The sequence below is a fragment of the Somniosus microcephalus genome, chromosome 31 (assembly GCF_052327205.1).
Source record: "Somniosus microcephalus isolate GS21.2 chromosome 31, FLI_Smic_1.0, whole genome shotgun sequence".
Taxonomy (NCBI): domain Eukaryota; kingdom Metazoa; phylum Chordata; class Chondrichthyes; order Squaliformes; family Somniosidae; genus Somniosus; species Somniosus microcephalus.
In genome coordinates, this window is record NC_141017.1 from 36428221 (window position 1) to 36453673 (window position 25453).

Consider the following 25453-nt stretch of genomic DNA (forward strand, 5'->3'; position numbering starts at 1 on the left):
AGATGGAGAGATAGACACTAAGGGATTGAGATGGAGGGATAGACACCAAGGGATTGAGGTGGAAGGATAGACACTAAGGGATTGAGATGGAGGGATAGACACCAAGGGATTGAGATGGAGGGATAGACACCAAGGGATTGAGATGGAAGGATAGACACTAAGGGATTGAGATGGAGGGATAGACACCAAGGGATTGAGATGGAAGGATAGACACCAAGGGATTGAGATGGAGGGATAGACACCAAGGGATTGGAGATGGGAGGATAGACACCAAGGGATTGTATATACCCCTACAACCTTCCGAGATCTCTGCACTCCTGCAAATCTGACCTCTTGCGCGTCCTTGATTTTTATCGCTGCCTGGGCCCTAAGCTTTGGAATTCCCTCTCTAAACCTCTCTGCCTCTCTATCCTCTTTTAAGATGCTCCTTAAAACCGACCTCTTTGAACAAGCTTTTAGTCACCTGCCCTAATATCTTCTTATGTGGCTCAGTGTTAAATTTTGTTTGATAATCGCTCTTGTGAAGCACCTTGGGACATTTTACTATGTTAAAGGCGCTATATAAATGCAAGTTGCTGTTGTTGACCTAAGTTCTCTATACCTCTGCTGCATGCTCTGCCTCTTCCCTGAGCTGTAATCAAGGTTCACCCCATCATCTTCCAGCCTAACTTATTCCATCCAGCTGCTCAAAGCTGTGGGAATCATTGACTCCCTCAGGCTCCCTTCCTCCTACATGTTGCTAATGTTTGTCAACACGGCAGTGAGTCCTCATTGTTTCTCCTCCAACTCTCTGGCATTAGTTGGTATCCTATTATGAATTGGTTATATGTTCATTAATAAATAGACATTCTTATTATGAACACAGCTAGCTTTTGCTAGTTACTTTATTGAGCACATGTGGACTAGGTACAGTATCTGTAGAGGCTTCCATCTTGACTGCTGCCTTGTGGGTAGCCTAGTGCCTCATGGGTAATGTAGTCTTAATATACATACAGCTGGGTAGTGTAGTCTTAATAATACATACAGCTATATACAGCTCTACACAGCTCTACGGCTCCACCTAGTGTCCACTATAGAATGACACGTTATTGATCATTACATCCCCCTTTCTTTGAGGTTTAACAAAATCAATATCAATCAACTTTCAAGAAAACAATAAAGATAATATCAGTAACACTTTTGTTAGTGCTCTATAAACATAAACATTTTCAAAACAGTCAACACATTTTCAAAGCTTTACATTGTACTCAAAGATTAAGTCTATCAGGCTTTTTTACTTCACGTGTGGATCTTCTCAACACGGGTAAGTCTGATGTGTCTTCATGAGATTGTTCTGGCGGTGAATGACAAGATGCAGTTGCGGCATTGTCATCAATCTGGTCTTGAATAGTCTCTTGTGTTTTTAGGAGGGAACGGCGGTTCCTCCTGAGAATCTGTCCTTCCTCAGTTCTAACAGTGTATGACCTTGGTCCTACTTCCTCAAGAACTGTAGCTTTCCTGTTCCATGCATCTGGATCCTCAATCCTGACAACATCATCCCTTGTCAATGGTTTTAGAGTTTTGGATGACTTGTCACAGTATGATTTCTGTTTCAGCTTTAACAGTTGAAGTCTCTGTCTCAGTTCCTCACTTTGCTGTTCTTTTGCACAGCAGCGTAGCGTGGTGCGCAACTTGCGACCCATTAGCAGTTCAGCAGGTGAAGAACCACAGTCTAAAGGTGAGGCTCGGTAGCTCAGCAGGACGAGATAAGGATCAGACTTGCTTTCTGTCGCTTTCTTCAGTAGCTGCTTGAGAACTTGAACACCTTTCTCTGCCTTACCATTTGACTGAGCATACAAAGGACTGGATGTGATGTGCTGAAAGTCACAATGTGCTGTAAACTGTTGCCACTCCTTACAGTTGAAGCACGGACCATTGTCGCTAACAGCAATCCTGAGAATTCCATGTCTGGCGAAGATGGATTTCACATGCATTATGACACTGCTTGCTGTGGTGCTTGAGAGCAGTGCCATCTCAGGATAGTTAGAATAGTAGTCAATCACTATTAGATAGTCTTTACCATTTAAATGAAAAAGGTCCATACCAACCTTTTGCCATGGTGCTGTTGGTATGTCAGCTACTATCATTGGTTCCTTTGCTTGTTTGTTTTGGTGTTTCTGACATGTCTCACATTTGCCTACCATGTTCTCAATGTCCTTATTTATGCCAGGCCAATAAACAGTGTCTCTTGCCCTCCTTTTGCATTTTTCAATTCCGAGGTGTCCCGCATGAATCCTTTTGAGCATGTCTTGACGTAGAGCCTGTGGAATGACTATTCTGCTCTGTTTTAGTAATAGTCCACTTGCGACACTCAATTCTGACCTTATGTGAAAATATTTTGGACAGGAACCTTTTGGCCAACCATGATGAATGTTCTCTATTACTGTTTGTAATACTGTATCTTTTACTGTTTCTTCTGCTATTTGCTTTGATTTTGTGTCTGACATGGGCAGCACAGCAGTGCCCATACTCACATGAACATCCACGTCTTCTTCAGTAGAGCTCACATGACTCATTGTGGGTGCTCGGGATAGTGCATCTGCTAACACTATGTATTTGCCTGGTGTGTAGATCAGTTCAAAGTCATATCTTTGCAGCTTCATCATGAGTCGTTGAATCCTTGGAGACATCTCATTCAGGTTTTTTTTTATGATGGCAACCAGAGGGCTGTGGTCTGTCTCAACTGTGAAGGTGGGAAGTCCATATATGTAGCCATGAAACTTTTCTAGTCCAACTACCAAGCCTAGACATTCCTTTTCAATCTGGGCGTATCGACACTCAGTATCAGTCATAGACCTGGAGGCATAGGCAACAGGCTTCCAATCTTCACCCTCTGCTTGTAGCAAGACCGCACCTAGGCCATCTTTTGATGCATCCGTTGACACTTTGATTCTTTTTGTTGGGTCAAAGAAGGTGAGTACAGGTGTGGTTGTCAGCACTGTTTTGAGGTTTATCCACTCTTGTTCATGTCTTTCTGTCCATGCGAACTCATTTGTTTTATGTAGCAGGTCTCGCAGACAGGCTGTCTTGGTTGACAAGTTAGGAATGAACTTTCCAGTGAAGTTTATCATCCCCATGATGCGTAGCACTCCTTTTTTGTCAGTGGGTCGGGGCATCTTGAGTATGGCGTTTACTTTTTCCATATCTGGTTCTATTCCTTTACCAGATAGATTATCTCCTAGGAAAGTGACTTCCTGGACGCCAAACTGACACTTGGATTTGTTGAGCTTCAGTCCATTCCGGCGTATGCTCTGTAGCACTTTAGTCAGTCTCTCATTGGCCCAGAAATTCGGGTCGGGGGCTTGCCGCGCGTGCAAGCCCCCGATGTGCACTTACGCGACGCGCCGGCCGTTGAGCTTCAGGGACGCCTGGAATTGCTGTTTTAAAATGTTGACTCCCGGGCAGCGTCTGACATCACGCCGCCCAGGAGTGCAGCCAGCGCGAAGCCTGGAGCGCGCTGTGCAACTGAGACACGCCCCTTGAGGGCTCAGTTTAATAGGACACGCCCCCAATGTTTCTCACAAGCTGCTAAGCATTTTTACATGCAAAGCGGCATTTTAAATAGGTTTTTGGTATTTTTATGAAGCTTTTGGTAACTTTTATAAACTTTTAAAAACGTTTACATTATTTTGAAGAATCTGAAGTAGTTTTAAACAGAATTAAAGCAATTTAAAGACTTTTAAAAGCCCTAAAAGATTTTTTTTTATTCCATTTATTTATTTAGCAATGTCGTCGTCATACGTGTCTTCACACTGTTCCCTTTGGGGAACTGTATGAAGTGCTGGAAGGATTTATGGCCGTGATTAACGCTCATTCCATGACCGTAACCATCTTTGAACCAGCCATTAGGGTGGTTAGTCCTATGGCGGGAGGGTTTTACGGGCTCCCACAAGCTATACAAGGAGGGGGGGCCACCCACACCCACGGCCGCAAATATCCCACTGGATGTCAACCCAGAATTTAGAGCCGGAGCTCCGACTCCACTTGCCGGGACTGTCTGGAGCGGGGTTCGAAACCCTACACCCGTCTGGCCCAGCGGCGGGGATCCTACCGCCACGCCAAAGGCCCACTCCGATTAGCAACGTGAAATGGCTGGAATGAGCAAAATTCACGGCATTAAAAGAACTCACAATTGAACTGATGATGACCTCAGCAATCTCCTCAATGAGGTGGAGGCGCAGCGCCTGCTCATCATTGGTAATGAGAAGTCAAAGGCGCCGCAAAAAGGACAGATGATAGCTTGGTCTTTCAAGTGGCAGCATCGGGCTCCAGTCACGGGGAGGGAAAAGGCGCAGGAAACTTATGGGTGTCAACTTTTGCGCGGAGTGGGCCTTTTGCGTAGCGGTAAGCATCCCCGCCGCTGGGCCAGAAGGAGTAGGGTTTCGAACCCCGCTCCAGACAGTCCCGGCAAGTGGAGTCGGAGCTCCAACTATAAATTCTGGGTGGACATCCAGCGGGATACTTGCGTCCGCGGGTGTGGGTGCCCCCCCCCCTCAGATGGGTTGTGGGAGCCCGTAAAACCCTCACGCCATAGGACTAACCACCCTAATGGCTGGTACGAAGATGGTTATGGTCACGGAAGGAGTGTTAACGTGGCCAGAAATCCTTCCACCACTTCATACAGTTCCCGAAAGGGAACAGTGTGAGGATACGTACGACGATGACCTCTTGCGCAATGCACCTCCTTGGACCCTCAGTCGCAGATGCAAGGGGGCAAATCTTGCAATTGTTAAATTTTTCATTTTATTGACATGTAAAATGTTGGCCCAGTAATTCCCTTCCAAACGCGCGAGTACGGTCGGGGTACTTACGCGTCTGGCCGGAGGAAATGCTGGTTTTCAGTATGCACAGCGCATGCGGGGAAAACCGGCATTTCCTGTCCTCTGAACGAAGGGGTTCAGAGGCAGAACGCGTGCGACTGTACAGGCAGCGCGTGCGCAGTAAAATTCGCCGCTTTCATTCATGCTTTCAGTGAGGTCAAGTCCTTACAACTTACACATGAAAAAAGCATGAGTACAGTTGCTCCAGAGGCTGCGGAGGAAGATATTTCTTATCGTGGAGCTTCTGAAAGGCAATATTTTTGTTTGGGAAAGGGAGGAAAGTTATTTTAAGAAATGCTGAGGTAAGTTTTAAAGTTTATTTTTGTTTTTTAAAACGGGTTTTCAGTACTGTAGGTAGAAGGATCAATTATGGCTATGTGAATTGAATTTGCTGTGTTTATTAAATGTGAAAATGACTCCAACATTTTTAAGAAAGAAACTTTTCATCAGTAATATATTCTTTTAAGTAATTATGTATGTATGTCTGTATATATTCCTTTGCGTGTATGTATATATTCCTTTACTTATGTGTATGAATGTATGTATTTAATTATGACTTTCAGAGAAAGTAACTTATTGGGCCAGAAATTCCAGGCCAGAAGCGTGAGTACGGTCGGCTTACTCACGCTTCTGGCCGTTGGAAGTGCCGGCGTTCAGCATGAACAGCGCATGCGGGGAACACCGGCATTTCCAGATCTCGAGCGCGTGCGACTGCACAGGCAGCGCTTGCGCAGTGAACTTCGTGGATTTCATTCATGAAATCCGTGAGGTTAAGTCCTTAGAAGTTACACTGAAAAAAAGCAAGTGTAAAGTGGTTCATTGGCTGCGGAGGAAGATATATTTTATCGTGGAGCTTTTGAAATGCAATATTTTTGTTTGGGAAAGGGAGGGAAGTTATTTTAAGAAATTTTAAGTAAGTTTTAAAGTTAAAATTTTTTTTTTTTTTAAAGGGTTTTCAGAACGGTAGGCAGAAGGAGCAATTGTGGCTGTGTGAATGGAATGTGAGAATGAGTTATGTATGTATGTCCACATATATTCCTTTACGTATATGTATGTATGTTTTATATTCCTTTACTGTGAATGTATGTTTTTAATTATGATTTTCCAATAAGTTACTTTCTCTGAAAGTCATAATTAAATAATACATTCATACACATAAGTAAAGGAATATATACATAACGCGCAAAGGAATATATACAGACATACATACTTTCAGAAGCTCCACGATAAGAAATATCTTCCTCCGCAGCCTCTGGAGCAACTGTACCCATGCTTTTTTCATGTGTAAGTTGTAATGACTGGACCTCACTGAAAGCATTAATGAAAGCGACGAATTATACTGCGCACGCGCTGCATGTGCAGTTGCACGCGTTCTGCCTCTGAACCCCTTCGTTCATAGGACAGGAAATGCCGGTTTTCCCCACATGCACTGTGCATGCTGAAAACCGGCATTTCATCCGGCCAGATGCGTAAGTACCCCGACCGTACTAGCGCATTTGGAAGGGAATTATTGGGCCAACATTTTACATGTCAATAAAATAAAAAATTTAACACTTGCACGACTTGCCCCCTCGCATCTGCGACTGAGGGTCCAAGGAGGTGCATTGCGCAAGAGGTCATCATCGGACGTATCCTCACACTGTTCCCTTTGGGGAACTGTATGAAGTGGTGGAAGGATTTATGGCCGTGATTAACGCTCATTCCGTGACCGTAACCATCTTTGAACCAGCCATTAGGGTGGTTAGTCCTATGGCGGGAGGGTTTTACGGGCTCCCACAACCCATCTGGGGGGGGGGGGGGGCCACCAACACCCACGGATGCAAGTATCCCGCTGGATGTCCACCCAGAATTTAAAGTTGGAGCTCCGACTCCACTTGCCGGGACTGTCTGGAGTGGGGTTCAAAACCCTACTCCTTCTGGCCCAGCGGCGGGGATGCTTACTGCTACGCAAAAGGCCCACTCCGCACAAAAGGTGACACCCATACATTTCCTGCGCCTTTTCCCTCCCCGTGACTGGAGCCCTATGCTGCCATTTCACGTTGCTAATCGGATTGGGCCTTTGTCATAGCGGTAAGATCCCTGCCGCTGGGCCAGATCAGGGTAGGGTTTCGAACCCCGCTCCAGACAGTCCCGGCAAGTGGAGTCGGAGCTCCGGCTCTAAATTCTGGGTTGACATCCAGTGGGATATTTGCGTCCGTGGGTGTGGGTGGCCCCCCCCTCCTTGTATAGCTTGTGGGAGCCCGTAAAACCCTCCCACCATAGGACTAACCGCCCTAATGGCTGGTTCAAAGATGGTTACGGTCACGGAATGAGCGTTAATCACGGCCATAAATCCTTCCACCACTTCATACAGTTCCCCAAAGGGAACAGTGTGAAGACACGTATGACGACGACATTGCTAAATAAATAAATGGAATTTAAAAAATTCTTTTAGGGCTTTTAAAAGTCTTTAAATTGCTTTAATTCTCTTTAAAACTACTTCAGATTACTCAAAATAATGTAAACATTTTAAAAAGTTTATAAAAGTTACCAAAATCTTCAAAAAACTTCCAAAAACCTATTTAAACTGCTGCTTTGCATGTAAAAAAGCAAAGCAGCTTGACAGAAACATTGGGGGCGTGTCCAGTGAAACTGAGACCTCAAGGGGCGTGTCTCACTTACACTGCACGCTCCTGGGTCCGCGCTGGCTGCACTCCTGGGCGGCGTGACGTCATACGCTGCCCGGGAATGTGCTTTCTATTTCTCCAAGTTCAGGCGTCCCAGAAGCTGATCGGCAGGAGCGCGGGGTAAGTGCAAATACGGGGCTTGCGGGAATTTCTGGCCCATTGGAAAATCATAATTAAAAACATACATTCATACACATAAGTAAAGGAATATAAAACATACATACATATACGTAAAGGAATATATGCGGACATGCATACATAATTACTTATTACTGATGAAAAGTTTCTTTCTTAAAAGTGTTGGAAATGTTACATTACTCATTTTAGAACACTCATTCTCACATTCAATTCACACAGCCACAATTGCTCCTTCTACCTACCGTACTGAAAACCCGTTTAAAAATAAAAATTTAAACTTTAAAACTTACCTCAGCATTTCTTAAAATAACTTTCCTCCCTTTCCCAAACAAAAATATTGCCTTTCAGAAGCTCCACAATAAAATATATCTTCCTCCGCAGCCTTGGAGCAACTTTACACATGCTTTTTTCAAGTGTAACTTGTAAGGACTTACCCTCACTGAATCCATGAATGAAATCGACGAAGTTCACTGCGCAAGCGCTGCCTGTGCAGTCGCACGTGCTGTGCCTCTGAACCCCTTCGTTCAGAGGACTGGAAATGCCGGTTTTCCCCGCATGCGCTGTGCATGCTGAAGACGGGCATTTCCTCCGGCCAGACGCGTGAGTACCCCGACCGTACTCACGCGTTCAGAGAGGAATTACTGGGCCATTGTGTTCTTTCAGTGTGGAGCCCCAGATGATGATGTCACCAACATAGACCCGAACTCCTTCCAGACCTTCAATTATGTGTTCCATCGCTCTATGAAAGATTTCAGATGCAGATATTATCCCAAAAGGCATTCTGAGGAAACAATACCTGCCAAATGGTGTGTTGAAGGTACAGTATTTGGTGCTCTCTTCATCCAGTTTTAGTTGCCAAAATCCTTCTGAGGCATCGAGCTTGGTAAAGTATCTGGCACCTGACATTTCACTGGTGATTTCTTCTCGCTTGGGAATCTGGTAGTGTTCACGTTTTATGTTTGCATTTAAGTCCTTTGGATCCATGCATATTCTTAGATCATTGTTCTTTTTCTTTACACATACCATGGAGTTAACCCAGTCTGTTAGCTCTTCGACTTTCCTGATGACTCCTAGTGTGGTCATTCTGTCCAGTTCATTCTTGAGCCGGTCACGCAGGGGTGCTGGAACTCTTCGTGGAGCATGTACCACTGGCTGAGCATCCTCCTTTAGCTGGATCTTGTAAGTGAATGGTAGAACTCCAAATCCTTTGAACACATCCTGGAAATTATTCACTACAGAATCCACCGAGTCATCTGGTCTGCTTATGGCACAGTTTATACGGTAGACTCTCTTGACCAGTTCTAAGTCTTCACAAGCTTTGTCACCTAATAGTGAATCAAGTCTTTCAGCCACAACAGAAAACATGAGATGATGCACTTTGTCTTTGACTGTCACTTTAAGTCTGCATACACCTAAGCTATCTATTTTCTGTCCATTATAGTCCTTCAGTAGTACTGACTTTTTCTGTATTTTGGGCTTTTCTTTCATATTGTTAATATCACTCATACTGATTAAGTTTGCTTTTGCCCCAGTGTCCAGTTTCAAGGTAACTAATGCTCCATTTACCTGCATTGGGATCATCCATTTGTCCTCTTTTACTGCATTAACTTTATGTTCAGCATTGTCTATTTCTGAGGGCTGCACATTTTCTGTATCCTTTTTGATATTGTCACATGACACCATTCGTACAAAAAATGTCTCACTTAAATCAGTGTCCTCAATTACATTAACTCGTTGCCCTTTCTTAGTTTTTACTTTTGAAAAGCATTGTTTGGCAAAGTGATTCTTTCCATTACACTTTGTGCACATTTTTCCAAACGCTGGGCATTGTCTTAACTGGTGTTTGTAACCACAGCGTTTACAATTAAAAATTTCATCCTCCGATTGCTTTTCATTTCTGTTCTGCCCACGTTTCTTCCCCTTGTAGGACACAGCACCGACAGCAGCATTATCACTCATTACAATCGCATCATTATTGATTTCACTGAAAGTCTTCGCGTGCTTTCGAGCTAGCTCGCTGGCTTGGCATATTTTCACTGCATTTTCCAAATTTAGTTTGGTTTCTCTCAACAGACGTTCCCTGACTTTTTTTATCATGAATACCAAACACAATCTGGTCACGAATCATGGATGATTTCAGCTCAGAGAAATTACATGTCTGTGCTTTCAGTTTCAGATCAGTTACAAAGCTATCAAAAGTCTCATTTTGCTGCTGTGTCCTTGAACAGAACATGTATCTTTCATAGGTCTCATTCTTTTTGGGAGAGCAATGTGCATCAAATTTTTTTAGCGCATCTTCTAATTTTTCTCTGTTCTCCTCTGGATTAAATACAAATGTATTAAATACCTCTATCACCTGTGGGCCTGCAACCGTAAGCAGCAACGCTATCTTCCTTGCATCTGGCTTCGTACCGAATCCGATGGCTGCAATGTAGAGTTCGAATTGTTGTTTAAGAGTCTGCCAATTGTAGTCGATGTTTCCTGTGAGTTTCAAACGCACTGGCGGCTTCAAATTCTCCATGTCGCTTTTCACAATTTTCAGCAGATCTTCACCATCCTGGTACCATCTTATGTTCATTAATAAATAGACATTCTTATTATGAACACAGCTAGCTTTTGCTAGTTACTTTATTGAGCACATGTGGACTAGGTACAGTATCTGTAGAGGCTTCCATCTTAACTGCTGCCTTGTGGGTAGCCTAGTGCCTCATGGGTAATGTAGTCTTAATATACATACAGCTGGGTAGTGTAGTCTTAATACATACAGCTATATACAGCTCTACACAGCTCTACGGCTCCACCTAGTGTCCACTATAGAATGACATGTTATTGATCATTACAGTTAACACATTCCAAAGACGTGAAGGGCTTCATTTCCCCCCGCATTGTATCTAACGCTGCAACCATTCTGAGTTCATTTTCTAAATTCCCGCCTTGAAGTCTAAATTATTTCTCACGTTTTAGTTTCAGAGAAATCAGAGCTGAAGGACCTCGAGCTCCGTATTCGGAATGAAGTGGCACAGATGGGCGCAACAGGTGAGTGGGACATTGTCGAGTCAATTGAGCTGCAGCATCAGGAACACTGAGCTGGAATCAGTCACTGCGGACTGGGGAGCAGATGTCGCCCACCTCACTCAGTATTAGCCGAGGATCCCATTTCCCCTTTTCCCATCCCGTGTTTCCCCTACTGGCGAGTGCGTGGGCGTGGATGTTAGGTGAGGACACAGTGGGGGCACCACCCCCTCGCCACCCCCCAACCCCCCCGTGATGCACCCCATGCCCAAATAGCCTGCCACCAGTCACTGTTTAGGATCACATAGTAAGAATGGCCACCTGGGGATGCCAGCTCGCCTGACACCCGTGGAACCCCACTGAAGTCAGCGCCTTCAAGAGAGGAGGAGGAGAAATGTGTGGTGGTCAGAAAAGAATTCTGTCCAATGTGAATTTTTGTAAAATTAGCAGTGGGGGAGGGGGGGGGTTAGTAACCGTGATCCCCCCCCCCCCTCATTCCGCTTGCACACATCAGCCTCCAATCTGATTGAAGTGAATTCTTGTTGAGTGGAGAGCACCGAGTGCGGGTCAGAACCAAACGCCTGCAGGTGGCAGCAGCGGTCAACCCTGCTCCTTCCCACGGTTGTGTTATGAGGATTGACACGGCATCTGTTGAAAGGATCCTGAACAACATTCCTTTCCTAAAAAACTCCATCAGAAACAGACTGACGGCTCGTTCCTCCCGCGGCTGTGTGGGATGTTTGTGACACGGGAGAGCAGCCACCCTTAATCACATTAAAAAGTCACTCATCGTGTGTAGTTTTGGGATATTTTGAGTGAAAAGGCAGGACTGAGTCTGTGTGTGAGTGTGTGTGTGTGTATGTGTGTGAGTGTGTGTGTGTGTGAGTGAGTGTGTGTGTGCGTGTGTCTGGGTGTGTGTGTGTGTGAGTGTGTGTGTGTGTGTGTGTGTGTGTGTGAGTGTGTGTGTGTGTGAGTGAGTGTGTGTGTGCGTGTGTCTGGGTGTGTGTGTGTGTGTGTGTGTGTGTGTGTGTGTGTGTGTGTGTGAGTGAGTGTGTGTGCGTGTGTCTGGGTGTGTGTGTGTGTGAGTGTGTGTGTGTCTGTGTTAGTGTGTGTGAGTGTGAGTGTGTGTGTGTGTGTGTGTCTGTGTCTGTGTTAGTGTGTGTGTGTGTGTGTGGATGTGTGTTAGTGTGAGTGTGTGCGTGTGTGAGTGTGTGTGTGAGTGAGTGTGTGTGTGTGTGAGTGTGTGTGCGTGTGTCTGGGTGTGTGTGTGTGTGAGTGTGTGTATTAGTGTGAGTGTGTGTGTGAATGTGTGTGCGTGTGTCTGTGTGTGTGTGAATGTGAGTGTGTGTGTGTGTGTGAGTGAGTGTGTGTGTGAGTGTGTGTGTGTGTGTTAGTGCGAGTGAGTGCGAGTGAGTGTGTGAGTCAGTATGTGTGTGTGTGTGAGTGTGTGTATCTGTGAGTGTGTGTGTGTGTGTCTGTGAGTGTGTGTGTGTGTGTGTCTGTGAGTGTGTGTGTGTGAGTGTGTGTGTGTGTGTGTGTGTGTGTATCTGTGAGTGTGTGTGTGTATGTGTGTCTGTGAGTGTGTGTGTGTGAGTGTGTGTATCTGTGAGTGTGTGTGTGTGTATCTGTGAGTGTGTGTCTGTGAGTGTGTGTGTGTGTGTATCTGTGAGTGTGTATCTGTGAGTGTGTGTCTGTGTGCGTGTGTATCTGTGAGTGTGTGTGTGTGAGTGTGTGTGTCTGTGAGTGTGTGTGTGTATCTGTGAGTGTGTGTGTGTGAGTGTGTGTGTCTGTGAGTGTGTGTCTGTGTGTGTGTGTGTGTGTGTATCTGTGAGTGTGTGTGAGTGTGTGTGTCTGTGAGTGTGTGTCTGTGTGTGTGTATCTGTGAGTGTGTGTGTGTGTGTGTATCTGTGTGTGTGTGTATCTGTGAGTGTGTGTGTGTGTGTGTCTGTGAGTGTGTGTGAGTGTGTGTATCTGTGAGTGTGTGTGTGTGTGTATCTGTGAGTGTGTGTGTGTGAGTGTGTGTGTGTGTGTGTGTGTATCTGTGAGTGTGTGTATCTGTGAGTGTGTGTGTGTGTGTGTGTGTATCTGTGAGTGTGTGTGTGTGTGTGTGTGTATCTGTGAGTGTGTGTATCTGTGAGTGTGTGTGTGTGAGTGTGTGTGTCTGTGAGTGTGTGTGTGTATCTGTGAGTGTGTGTCTGTGAGTGTGTATTTACCACTCCTTCTGATCTACTTTTGATTCTCTCTTACTGTTCAGTTATGGCGGATTTGTCAAGGAAGATTGCTAACTTAATAACCATTTTCACCAGGAAACTGGAAATGCTGCCCGAACCTGGTGAGTTATCTGAAGATAATCGATTTAAATAAAGTGAGTGCCTGTCGATGTGTAAATGATGAGCAGTTTGATCGAGCGGATGTGGGGCATCGATGCCAACAGTGTGCAGGCTGGTCTATTTCTGGCAGTTTTTCTCCCTGGTCATCTCCTGAAGACAGATTGCCTGCTTTGGCAGCCTCATTAGCATAATTCTGGTGCGCTCCCGCGGGATTCACAAGGGGATATTAGCACAGGTTGGCCAAAGAGGTAAGCTGGAATATTCCGGGGTGGTAGTGGGCCCGATCGGTGGTGGGTCGGGTGGGAAAGTTGTTATTTTTGACAGAGGGTCGGGAACCCGCTGTCATCTCGCTCCCACACGCCTTTCCCCCAGGCAGCGGCGGGCGACCCAATATCAGATAGTTTACAAGCACTTAAGAGCCTATTCCCCTGACATTTAAAATTTCCCTGCATGGCCACGGGATTCACGCAGCTCGGGAACCACGCCTGTCAACCTGAGGTGGGAGTTCAATGGCCATTGCTCCAGCTGATTACTTGACAACATCAAATGTACAGTAAAAGCTCCCACCTGACAGCTGATCACTTTCCTCAGGCAGAAGTTGTTTCTCAGTCCATTCCCAGCACAGATTCAGCAAGCTGCAAGTCTTTCCAGCAAAGTCTTCATCCAGTCTCTCCTCATTTGAAGAACTCTCTCACCATTGGCAGATCGCTTCTGTCATCTGTACTTCACCTGCCATCTATTCCATCAGCATGGGTGCCCTTTATACTCTCTCACCTTGGTCCTCAGAATCTGACCACGATCAGCCCCAACACCAGCAGCACCAACAACAACACCAACCTTCTCTGCAATCACACTGATGCTGCACAGGACAGAGGGCATCAACACCTGACCACATTGCTGCCCGGGTGCCAGGGATGGCCTCACCATGGCCACATTTACTTCACTTGACGCTGCATACCCTGGCTGCCACATGATGCGCCAGGTTGGCACCACCCCACACCAACACCATAAAGCATTCCTACAATGCCCAAGCCATTCCTTTCACACTCACCACCATTGTGGGGGGTAACGTTATGTCTCACCATTCACTGCAACTCACTAAGCCACTTCCAAAGGTGCACACAAATCTGTCCAAGTGTTGAAAATAAAGACTTTTATGTATGACAGCACATTAACAGAAACTTCACATGAACATTGGCTAAAACACACAAGTGCCTACCCTTGTGTGTTGTTAGTTGGTCTGATCTCATTAGGAGGAGGGTGACTGTGAGGGGTGGCTAGTGAGATGGAGATGTGATAATGTAGATAGAGAGAGATGGGTGGAGGTACAAGGTAAGTTGGTGTGGGTAAGTATGTGCAGGAGTAGGGTAGGGAAAGCAGAGTGATGGGGATGTGATGAGTGGCACAGCAGGATGAGGTTGAGTGCGGTTTTGTACTAACATTTCGTGATCTCATGAGATCGTTGAAATGTTTACGCCACTGCACCCAGGTCCCCCTGAACACATCCCTTCTGGTGCCCTCCTGTGCAATGTGCAACCAGGCTGTTTTAGTCTCCTGGGGAGCTCTCTTCTGCCCATGGGAAGGGAAGAGGACCTCCCTGCGTGCTGTGACTCCCTCCATAAGCATATGGAGGGAGTCATTGGAGAACCTGGGTGCAGTCCTCTGCCTCTGTGCAGTAATTGTCAGTGTTTGCAGCACTCCAATGCTGTAGTGCCCTGACTGCACGATGTTAGATTAAATGCCAAATCTAATGTGGCCATGGTCCCTTTAAGGAGCCCGGATGAAAACGTGTCATGAATGACCTCACCAGACCCGCACCACCTAATGGGGCCGGGTAACGCGCTGAGCAGGCTCAATAGGTCACATTAAGGTAAGTTCATTTTCAACAGCGGGGTCGCGACCCGCCACGGACACCGGCCACACCAGACCCGCCCAGGTAGACAACATTCCGGCCGACGGTTTTAAGGAGTCAAATCAAATCAAATCAAATCAACTTTTATTGTCATTGTTAGTGCACAAGTGCAGTACAACGAAATGTAGGCTTGCGGCTCCCGAGAGTGTACATTTAGATTAAGACATTTAAACATTCAACATACATTTGGCTTGTAATACATTAACATAAACATAACCATAATAAAGTGCATTGGCAGATGTGCAGGCTTTAGAGTTTATTTGTGGAGTTCAGTAGGATGACAGCCCTGGGAAAGAAGCTGTTCCTAAATCTAGTCGTACGGGTGCGAATGCATCTGTAGCGTCTCCCAGATGGCAGGAGGGCGAACAGACTGTGGCTGGGGTGTGTAGGGTCTTTGATGATGGACCGTGACCTCCGTAAACAGCGTTTCTGGTATATGTGCTCTATGGTCGGTAGCCGGGTGCCGGTGATGCGTTGGGCAGTTTTGACTACCCGCTGCAGGGCTTTCCGGTCATAGTAGCTACAGCTGCCATACCATACTGTGATACAGTTTGTCAGGATGCTCTCTATTGTGCAGCGGTAAAAGTTAGAGAGGATCAGGGGTGACAGGTTACATCCCTTCAGCCTCCTTAGGAAATATAGGCGCTGCTGGGCCTTCTTCACCAGAGAGGAGGTATTGAGGGACCAGGAGAGGTCTTCCATGATGTGGACTCCGAGGAACTTAAAGCTGTCCACCCTTTCCACCACAGCCCCATTGATGTGGATGGGGGTGTGACTTCCGCCTTTAGACTTCCTGAAGTCCACAATGATTTCTTTGGTTTTCTTGATGTTAAGGGCCAGGTTGTTATCGGCGCACCACTTCACGAGATGCTGGACCTCCTCCCTGTAGGCTGACTCATCGTTGTTGGTGATCTGGCCTACTACCGTGGTATCATCCGCAAACTTGATGATGGTGTTGGAACCATGAACAGCCACACAGTCGTGGGTGAAGAGGGAGTAGAGGAGGGGGCTCAGCACACATCCTTGTGGGGCCCCCGTGTTCAGGGTCAGGGGGGGGAGGTGTGGTTACTTAATTTGACAGACTGGGGCCTGTTTGTTAGGAAGTCCAGGGTCCAGTTGCAGAGGGAAGTGTTCAGGCCAAGAGTTTGGAGTTTGGTGGCCAGCTTGTTGGGGACGATAGTGTTGAATGCTGAGCTGTAGTCTATGAACAGCATTCTGATGTAGGTCCCCTTACCATCTAAGTGATTCAGTGCTGAGTGTAGAGCAGTTGTGATTGCATCCTCCGTTGATCTGTTTGCACGGTAGGCAAACTGGTGTTGGTCAAGAGAGGCGGGAACACTGGCTTTGATGTGAGCCAGGACCAGTCTCTCGAAACACTTCATTATGGTGGGTGTGAGTGCGACAGGTCGACAGTGTTTTAAAGGAGGAGAGAGAGGCGGAGAGGTTTAGGGAGGGAATTCCAGAGCTTAGGGCCCAGGCAGCTGAAGGCACGGCCGCCAATGGTGGAGCGATTGAAATCGGGGATGCTCAAGAGGCCAGAATTGGAGGGAAATCATTACTTTGAAGGTTGAGGAACAAGTACATCACGGAAGCCCTCTTCGCCCTGACAACTGTGATTGGCTGAAAGTCACTTCCGCCACGCTGTATTGATTTAGTGAAACGTCTGCTACTTTGTGGATTGGCAGGTGAATGTCGAATGTTTTTCAGCCTGCCAAGACCTTCAATGCCCCCGGCACTGGCTACACTTTAATGGGAGCTGTTACTATTTTTCAACTAAACAAGCCACTTGGAACTCAAGCAACTTGTACTGTTCCCTCCGTGGGACCCACCTCCTCGTCATTAACAACGTTAAAGAGCAGGTAAAGCTAAGCTTGCACAACGAGCGCTGTTTCGTCTCCCTATTCTAGATGGGATTGCCAATATTTTGTAGATCCAAACCAGTCTGATTTTTGTTAGGCAAGGGTGTTAATGGTTACAGAACCGCGGCGGGTAAATGGAGTCAAGATACAGACCAGCCATGATCTAATTGAATGGCGGAACAGACTGGAAGGGCTGAATGGCCTCCTCCTGTCCCTATGTGCCTATGACTGTGGCAGCTAAGGAGATGAGGTAGGGATAGGGTGGCCCCAGTGAGGCAGGGCAAGGGGCAGTGTAGGAAGGGTCCTGCGGGAGGGGGATGTTGGAGGAGGGCAGGGTGGGGGGGATGTTGGAGGAGGGCAGGGTGGGGGGGATGTTGGCGGAGGGCAGGGTGGGGGGATGTTGGAGGAGGGCGGGGTGGGGGGATGTTGGAGGAGGGCAGGGTGGGGGGGGATGTTGGAGGAGGGCAGGGTGGGGGGGTGTTGGCGGAGGGCAGGGTGGGGGGGATGTTGGAGGAGGGCAGGGTGGGGGGGATGTTGGCGGAGGGCAGGGTGGGGGGGATGTTGGCGGAGGGCAGGGTGGGGGGGATGTTGGAGGAGGGCAGGGTGGGGGGGATGTTGGAGGAGGGCAGGGTGGGGGGGTGTTGGAGGAGGGCAGGGTGGGGGGGATGTTGGAGGAGGGCAGGGTGGGGGTGGTGTTGGAGGAGGGCAGGGTGGGGGGGATGTTGGAGGAGGGCAGGGTGGGGGGGCTGTTGGAGGAGGGCAGGGTGGGGGGGGTGTTGGAGGAGGGCAGGGTGGGGGTGGTGTTGGAGGAGGGCAGGGTGGGGGGGTGTTGGAGAAGGGCAGGGTGGGGGGGTGTTGGAGGAGGGCAGGGTGGGGGTGTGTTGGAGGAGGGCAGGGTGGGGGGCTGTGTTGGAGGAGGGCGGGGTGGGGGGGTGTTGGAGGAGGGCAGGGTGGGGGGGGTGTTGGAGGAGGGCAGGGTGGGGGGGGTGTTGGAGGAGGGCAGGGTGGGGGGGGTGTTGGAGGAGGGCGGGGTGGGGGGTTGTTGGAGGAGGGCAGGGTGGGGGGGATGTTGGAGGAGGGCAGGGTGGGGGGGTGTGTTGGAGGAGGGCGGGGTGGGGGGGTGTTGGAGGAGGGCAGGGTGGGGGGGGTGTTGGAGGAGGGCAGGGTGGGGGGGGTGTTGGAGGAGGGCAGGGTGGGGGGGATGTTGGAGGAGGGCAGGGTGGGGGGGATGTTGGAGGAGGGCAGGGTGGGGGGGGTGTTGGAGGAGGGCAGGGTGGGGGGGTGTTGGAGGAGGGCAGGGTGGGGGGGATGTTGGAGGAGGGCAGGGTGGGGGGGATGTTGGAGGAGGGCAGGGTGGGGGGGATGTTGGAGGAGGGCAGGGTGGGGGGCATGTTGGCGGAGGGCAGGGTGGGGGGGTGTTGGAGGAGGGCAGGGTGGGGGGGATGTTGGAGGAGGGCAGGGTGGGGGGGTGTTGGAGGAGGGCAGGGTGGGGGGGATGTTGGAGGAGGGCAGGGTGGGGGGGATGTTGGAGGAGGGCAGGGTGGGGGGCATGTTGGCGGAGGGCAGGGTGGGGGGCATGTTGGCGGAGGGCAGGGTGGGGGGGTGTTGGAGGAGGGCAGGGTGGGGGGGATGTTGGAGGAGGGCAGGGTGGGGGGGGTGTTGGAGGAGGGCAGGGTGGGGGGATGTTGGAGGAAGGCAGGGTGGGGGGGTGTTGGAGGAGGGCAGGGTGGGGGGGATGTTGGAGGAGGGCAGGGTGGGGGGGGTGTTGGAGGAGGGCAGGGTGGGGGGATGTTGGAGGAGGGCAGGGTGGGGGGGTGTTGGAGGAGGGCAGGGTGGGGGGGTGTTGGAGGAGGGCAGGGTGGGGGGATGTTGGAGGAGGGCAGGGTGGGTGGGACAGGGCAGAAGATGGGACCGTGTCTTGAGTACTGTGGCTTCCTGTAACGCTGATGAGAATTCATTCAGAACCCCAATAAAGATCTAATGGGACCAGTTATCCTCCTCCGTCGCCTCAGTGTGTGTTAGACACTGTGCTTTCCCCAGGTGTCCTACCTGATCCCAGTTGAACCTGGCCGTATTATTAATATCCAGCACCAGGTGGGACTAGCGCCTCAGAATCTGGCCTTGCCCGATAGCAGGGAGGGAATCTGCGCGCCGATTAAAGATAAAAAGGTTTATTTGGACTGGTTGCTGGTGAGACAATGTCTGGATGATTTTTCTCCCGGGTGTGGCCAGCAGCAGTGCCCCTCCCCCCCCGGAGAATCCTCTTTCGTTCCTGGAGATTCCAGAACAATCCTGGAGGGTGGGCACCACGAGAGTTGAGCTTGCCCGAGGACCCCCCCAATTGCAGACTCCGCCGATAACACGGCGTATTAAATAATCTCCCTTTTCTTAATGACTAATTCTATTTCCATCTTGAGCAGCATTTCGCTACGTTGGAAACTGGATCCAAGAGGTTCTGGATTGGTCTGATTGATCTCAACAATAAGAACAACTGGCAATGGGTGGATGGCACCACTTATGAAACAACACCAAAGTAAGTTCAGTCAAAGGATTCACAAGGCAAGCGCCAGACACAAGGCCCTCTGAGTGAGTTACGGCACTTTCTGTACGGCTGGCTTTATTTCATCAAAAATAGATGACTTTATGCAAAAATGCAGGTTCCAATATCGTCGTTTTCAATAATGCCACATACTCCCACAGCCAGATACTGTGAGAAACAATTGCTATTGTGTTATAGAGACACGGAACCATTCATAATGGTGAACAACATCCGCCTGATGTGTAGTGCGATCCTGATGGTGTAATTCCCGAGTCAAAAAAGCAGGTCTGATGGAGATCCTCTCTTCAAATGGTGTCCTGACTGTCTCTTTAAACAACAACTTCAACAACAACAACAACTTGCATTTATACAGCGCCTTTAACGTAGTAAAACATCCCAAGGCGCTTCACAGGAGCGATTAATCAAACAAAATTTGACACCGAGCCACATAAGGAGATATTAGGACAGCTGACCAAAAGCTCGGTCAAAGAGGGAGGTTTTAAGGAACGTCTTAGAGGAGGAGAGAGAGGCGGAGAGGTTCAGGGAGGGAATTCCAGAGCTTGGGGTCCAGGCAGCTGGAGGTTCAGCCGCCCATGGTGGAGCGATTAAAATCGGGGATGCGCAAGAGGCCAGAATTGGAGGAGCGCAGAGATCTCAGAGGTTTGTGGGGCTGGAGGAGGTGACAGAGAGAGGGAGGTGGGGACGAGGCCAGGGAGGGATTTGAAAACAAGGACGAGAATTTTAGATGGTGTCCCGATCGTAGGATTCGCTCCTTAATGGGCGTGCTAGTTTAGCTAAGCTGCAGTGGTAAATCCCGGGGATTGGATACAGTAATAACTGGGTTTTCTTCCTCAGGTTTTGGATGCCGGGAGAACCAAACAACCACAATGAAGGCTGTGCACACCTGTGGGTTAATGGCATGTGGAACGATGCTCCCTGCTCAATGAAGGATTACTTCATCTGTGAAAAAGAATCTCAGCAATGAGCATCTTGCTGAGTCGGTCGCAGCATGTTGTGGCTGTTCAACATCTGGAACATGAAAGCACCAACTATTTTGTATTTTCTTTAATTCCCTTCCTTCTTTAAGGACTTCTTGCGGCTCATTACTCTCTGCGCAGCTGACAGTATACAGCGCCTTTCACTACCTCGGGATATCCCAAAGCTCTTCACGGCCGACAAAGTACGTCTTGAAGTGCAGTCACTGCTGTAATGTAGGAAACGCGGCAGCCAATCTGCACACAGCAAGCTCCCGCAAACAGCAATGTGATGATGACCCAGATCATCTGTTTTTAGTGATGTTGATTGAGGGATAAATATTGGCCCCAGGACACCGGGGAGAACTCCCCCCCCCCCCCGCCTGCTCTTCTCCGAAATAGTGGCCGTGGGGTCTTTTTACGTCCACCTGAGATTTTCCACTGAAGTCACGGCAGACGATCAGGAGGACCCACCCCCTCCGCCCCGCAGAAATTCAACCAGAAAGTGCGTCAAGCTGTCAAGTTGCTTCAGGTCCTACGCCGTCGCTGACTTTATTATTCTTTCACCTGCATTGCGCCAATACCAAAGCACAATAAGGAGACATTTCCAGGGCTCTGGGGAAAGAGCAGGGGGGAGTGGGACTAATTGGAGAGTTCTTTCAAAGAGCCGGCACAGGCATGATGAGCCGAATGGCCTCCTTCTGTGCTGTAAGATTCTATGGGGGGAAAAGTTTGTTCGTGACCATTTTGGGTCGCTAACATTGTCCGGGCACTAAATTTAGCGCCCGTCGAAAATAGCGCCTGTGATCGCTAACTTCAGTTTTAGCGCCCCAAGAGGGAGGTGGCGCGCTAGTTCGCTCCACTTCTTTCTTAAGAGCGCTAACCTCAAGAGGAGTGCCGGGCTGCCAGATCGTGGCACAGACCCCGCGTTCAAAGAGGCAACGGGCCGCCACAAGTAAGTCAGACGGATTTTTTCCCCCCGCCCGCCACCTCCCCTTTACTTACCGCCCCGCGAGCCTCCCGCCGTTCCGTTCCCGCCCCCCTGAATCGGTCGCTGTCACCGCCCGGCGCAGATTCAGGAGGCCCGCGGGCCAATTTTGCAGGCGGCGGGGCGCTGTGCGCGGTTTATGACATCATCGTCGCCTGCGCAGCGGAACGGGGGCGCTACCAGTTACCGCTGCCGCTAAACTCCCACTGAAGTTAGCGGGAGTCGTTAGCGGCACCGCACCCCGGGACAAAAAGTCGTTTGTGCCCCGTTAGGGAGAGGCGCAAATGCACCGAATTTCTAGCCCCGTGACCGGAAAACACACATAAAACAGGCCAAACGGCTGAGTCCAAGTATTACCGAGAGGAGCCAGCAACTCAATTTAACATGCGTGACGAAGCGGTTTTTTAAAGGCTCACTCTTACAGTTTGCGATGTGACAATTTTGTTTAAAATAAAGCTCTGGAGCTCTCCTGTGTACCTGTCATGGAGTTATAATGTTATAACATGTTATAGGCTAAGCTGCGTCTGACGATAGCGGTCCCGTTAGTTCGGTGCACCCCCTCACGTTAGGTGTGGGGGGAGTTTCCTGGCTGTTGCCCAGTGTATCAGCGGAGCAGCACATTTCTTTCGGCATGGGACTCGGGTGGAAGACCATTTTGCATCATAAGAACATAAAAAATAGGAGCAGGAGTCGGCCATTCGGCCCCTCGAGCCTGCTCCGTCATTCAATAAGACATTGGCTGATCATCGACCTCAACTCCACTTTCCCACTCTCTCCCCATACCCCTTGACTCCCCTGTTGCTCAAATGTCTGTCTATCTCCGCCTTGAATATATTCAATGACTCCGCCTCCACAGCTCTCTGGGGCAGAGAATTCCAAAGATTCACGACCCTCAGAGAGAAGAAATTCCTCCTCATCTCCGTCTTAAATGGGTGACCCCTTATTCTGAAACTTTGCCCCTGAGTTCTAGATTCCCCCACGAGGGGAAACATCCTCTCAGCATTCACCCTGTCCAACCCCCTCAGAATCTTATATGTTTCAATAAGATCACCTCATTTTTCTAAACTCCAATGAGTATAGGCCCAACCTTTCCTCATAAGACAACCCTTCCATCTCAGGAATCAACCTCGTGAACCTTCTCTGAACTGCCTCCAATGCAAGTATATCCCTCCTTAAATAAGGAGACCAAAACTGTACGCAGTACTCCAGGTGTGGTCTCACCAGTGCCCTGTACAGTTGTAGCAAGACTTCCCTACTTTTATACTCCATCCCCCTTGAAATAAGGGGCAACATTCCATTTGCCTTCCTAATTATTTGCTGTACCTGCATGCCAACTTTTTGTGTTTCATGTATGAGGACCCCCAGATCTCTCTGTACTGTTGGATTTCCCTTTCCCTTTTTGAGGCTTCCTGTGATCCGTCCGCCAAATTAATGTGCATGTTGTCAGAGTGAGGGGCCAGTGGCCCAGCATCTGCACGTTTCCTGGGGGTTTGCACGGCTAATGCACTCGGGGTAAGTTAGACTGAGATACACGAGGATCAGCGGCTGTCGAGATCACCTGATCAAGGCGGGGAATTCAGGGTTTGTGAGCAGGAAGAGTTTGGAGAGTTTAAACATTTATTTCTACAGCTGGGAAGCATTTCTTGTGAAACTTTTTTGGTTTGGGATTTCTGAGCACAAATAAACCTGCCATTGCTTCAGGCAGGGTTGGCCCACCACCATATCATCAGGACCCCCAACCTCCCACAGTCAGGGATCCTCACGATCAGCTATGGCATTCCCCATGGGCACGCTATTTTTTTTAAAATTTGCTCATGGGATGTGGGCGTTGCTGGCAAGGCCCAGCATTTATTGCCCATCCCTAGTTGCCCCTTGAGAAGGTGGTGGTGAGCCGCCTTCTTGAACCGCTGCAGTCCGTGTGGTGAAGGTGCTCCCACAGTGCTGTTAGGGAGGGAGTTCCAGGATTTTGACCCAGCGACGATGAAGGAACGGCCAATATATTTCCAAGACAGGATGCTGTGTGACTTGGAGAGGAACTTGGAGGTGGTGGTGTTCCCATGCGCCTGCTGCCCTTGTCCTTCTAGGTGGAAGAGGTCGCGGGTTTGGGAGGTGCTGCCGAAGAAGCCTTGGTGAGTTGCTGCAGTGCATCTTGTAGATGGTACACACTGCAGCCACGGTGCGCCAGTGGTGGAGGGAGTGAATGTTTAAGGTGGTGGATGGGGTGCCAATCAAACGGGCTGCTTTGTCCTGGATAGTGTCGAGCTTCTTGAGTGTTGTTGCAGCTGCACTCATCCAGGTAAGTGGAGAGTATTCCATCACACTCCTTACTTGTGCCTTGTAGATGGTGGAAAGGCTTTGGGGAGTCAGGAGGTGAGACACTCACCGCAGAATACCCAGCCTCTGACCTGCTCTTGTTGCCACAGTGTTTATGTGGCTGGTCCAGTTAAGTTTCTGGTCAATGGTGACCCCCAGGATGTTGATGGTGGGGGATTTGGCGATGGTAATGCCATTGAATGTCATGGAGAGGTGGTTAGACTCTCGCTTGTTGGAGATAGTCATTGCCTGGCACTTCTGTGGCGTGAATGTTACCTGCCACTTATCAGCCCAAGCCTGAACGTCGTCCAGGCTATTGTATGCCATTATCATGGAGGAGTATAAGATGGAGCTAAGGGGACTCAGATGCATGTAGGAAGAGTGGAGCCCACCAGTAGGATCATCAACCCTCCAGGATTGCCCTGGAGTCTCCAGGAACTGAAGGTTAATCTCCGGGACACTGCCGCAGATAACCCAGGAGAACAGTCAGAGGGAGCATCAAAAGAAACTGCGCTTTTTAAACAATTTTCCTCGAATACTTTCATAAAAATATTGGAGATGGGAAAAAGGCTGTTTGGTTGACACCCATTTAAGAACATAAGAAATAGGAGCAGGAGTAGGCCATTCGGCCCTTCGAGCCTGCTCCGCCATTCAATGAGACCATGGCTGATCTTCTGCCTCAACTCCATTCACCGGCCCTATCGCCATATCCCTTGATGCCTTTACTAGTCAGAAATCTATCGACTTCTGTTTTGAATATACCCAATGATTGAGCCTCCACAGCCCTCTGGGGTAGAGAATTCCAAAGATTCACCACCCTCTGTGTGAAGAAATTTCTTCTCATCTCTGTCCTGAATGGTCTACCCTTTATCCTGAGGCTGTGGCCCCTGGTTCTAGACTCCCCAGCCAAGGGAAACATTCTCCCAGCATCCATCCTAACAAGCCCTGTAATAATTTAGTATGCTTCAATGAGATCCCCTCTCATTCTTCTGAATTCAAGAGAATACAGGCCTAGTTTACTCAATCTCTTCTCATACGACAGTCTTGCCATCCCAGGAATCAATCTCGTGAACCTTCGTTGCACTCCCTCTATGGCAAGTATATCCTTCCTTAGGTAAGGAGACCAAGATTGTACACAGTACTCCAGGTGTGGTCTCACCAAGGCCCTATATAATTGGAGTAAGACTTGTTTACTCCTGTACTCAAATCCTCTTGTAATGAAGGCCAGCATACCATTTGCCTTCCTAATGGCTTGCTGCACCTGCACGTTCACTTTCAGTGACTCATGTACAAGGACACCCAGGTCCCTTTGAGCATCTGCATTCCCCAATCTTTCACCATTTAGGAAATACTCTGCCTTTCTGTTTTTTCTGCCAAAGTGGATAACTTCACATTTATGCACATTATAATTCATCTGCCATGTTCCCGCCCACTCATTGAGCCTGTCGAGATCCCCTTGAAGCCTCTTCACATCCTCTTCACAACTGACACTGCCACCTAGCTTTGTGTCATCAGCAAATTTGGAAATGTTACATTTAGTCCCCTCATCCAAATCATTGATATAGGTTGTGAATAACGGGTCCAAGCACCGATCCTTGCGGTACCCCACTAGTCACAGCCTGCCATCCTGAAAAAGACCCGTTTATCCCAACTCTTTGTTTTCTGTCTGTTAACCAATTCTCAATCCATGCTAGTACATTACCCCCAATTCCATGTGCCCTAATTTTGTCCACCAACCTCTTGTGTGGGACCTTATCGAAGGCCTTCTGAAAATCCAGATACACCACATCTACCGGTTCCCCTTTGTCTACTCCACTAGTTACATCCTCAAAGGACTCCAATAGGTTTGTCAAACAGGATTTC

General features: G+C 48.8%; 1 protein-coding gene across 1 annotated transcript in view; it reads left to right on the forward strand.

Annotated features, from left to right (window-relative positions):
* The window catches only part of LOC147097745 (asialoglycoprotein receptor 1-like), a 56295-nt gene extending 34546 nt beyond the window's left edge, over nt 1-21749 (forward strand). The window contains exons 4-8 of the mRNA XM_085971804.1: nt 10628-10699; nt 12930-13007; nt 16625-16776; nt 19197-19309; nt 20171-21749. Of these exons, the coding sequence (XP_085827930.1) occupies nt 10628-10699; nt 12930-13007; nt 16625-16776; nt 19197-19309; nt 20171-20300 (545 nt within the window). The 3' untranslated portion in view covers nt 20301-21749. The remainder of the gene's footprint in view (nt 1-10627; nt 10700-12929; nt 13008-16624; nt 16777-19196; nt 19310-20170) is intronic.
* Nucleotides 21750-25453: the final 3704 nt, after the last annotated feature.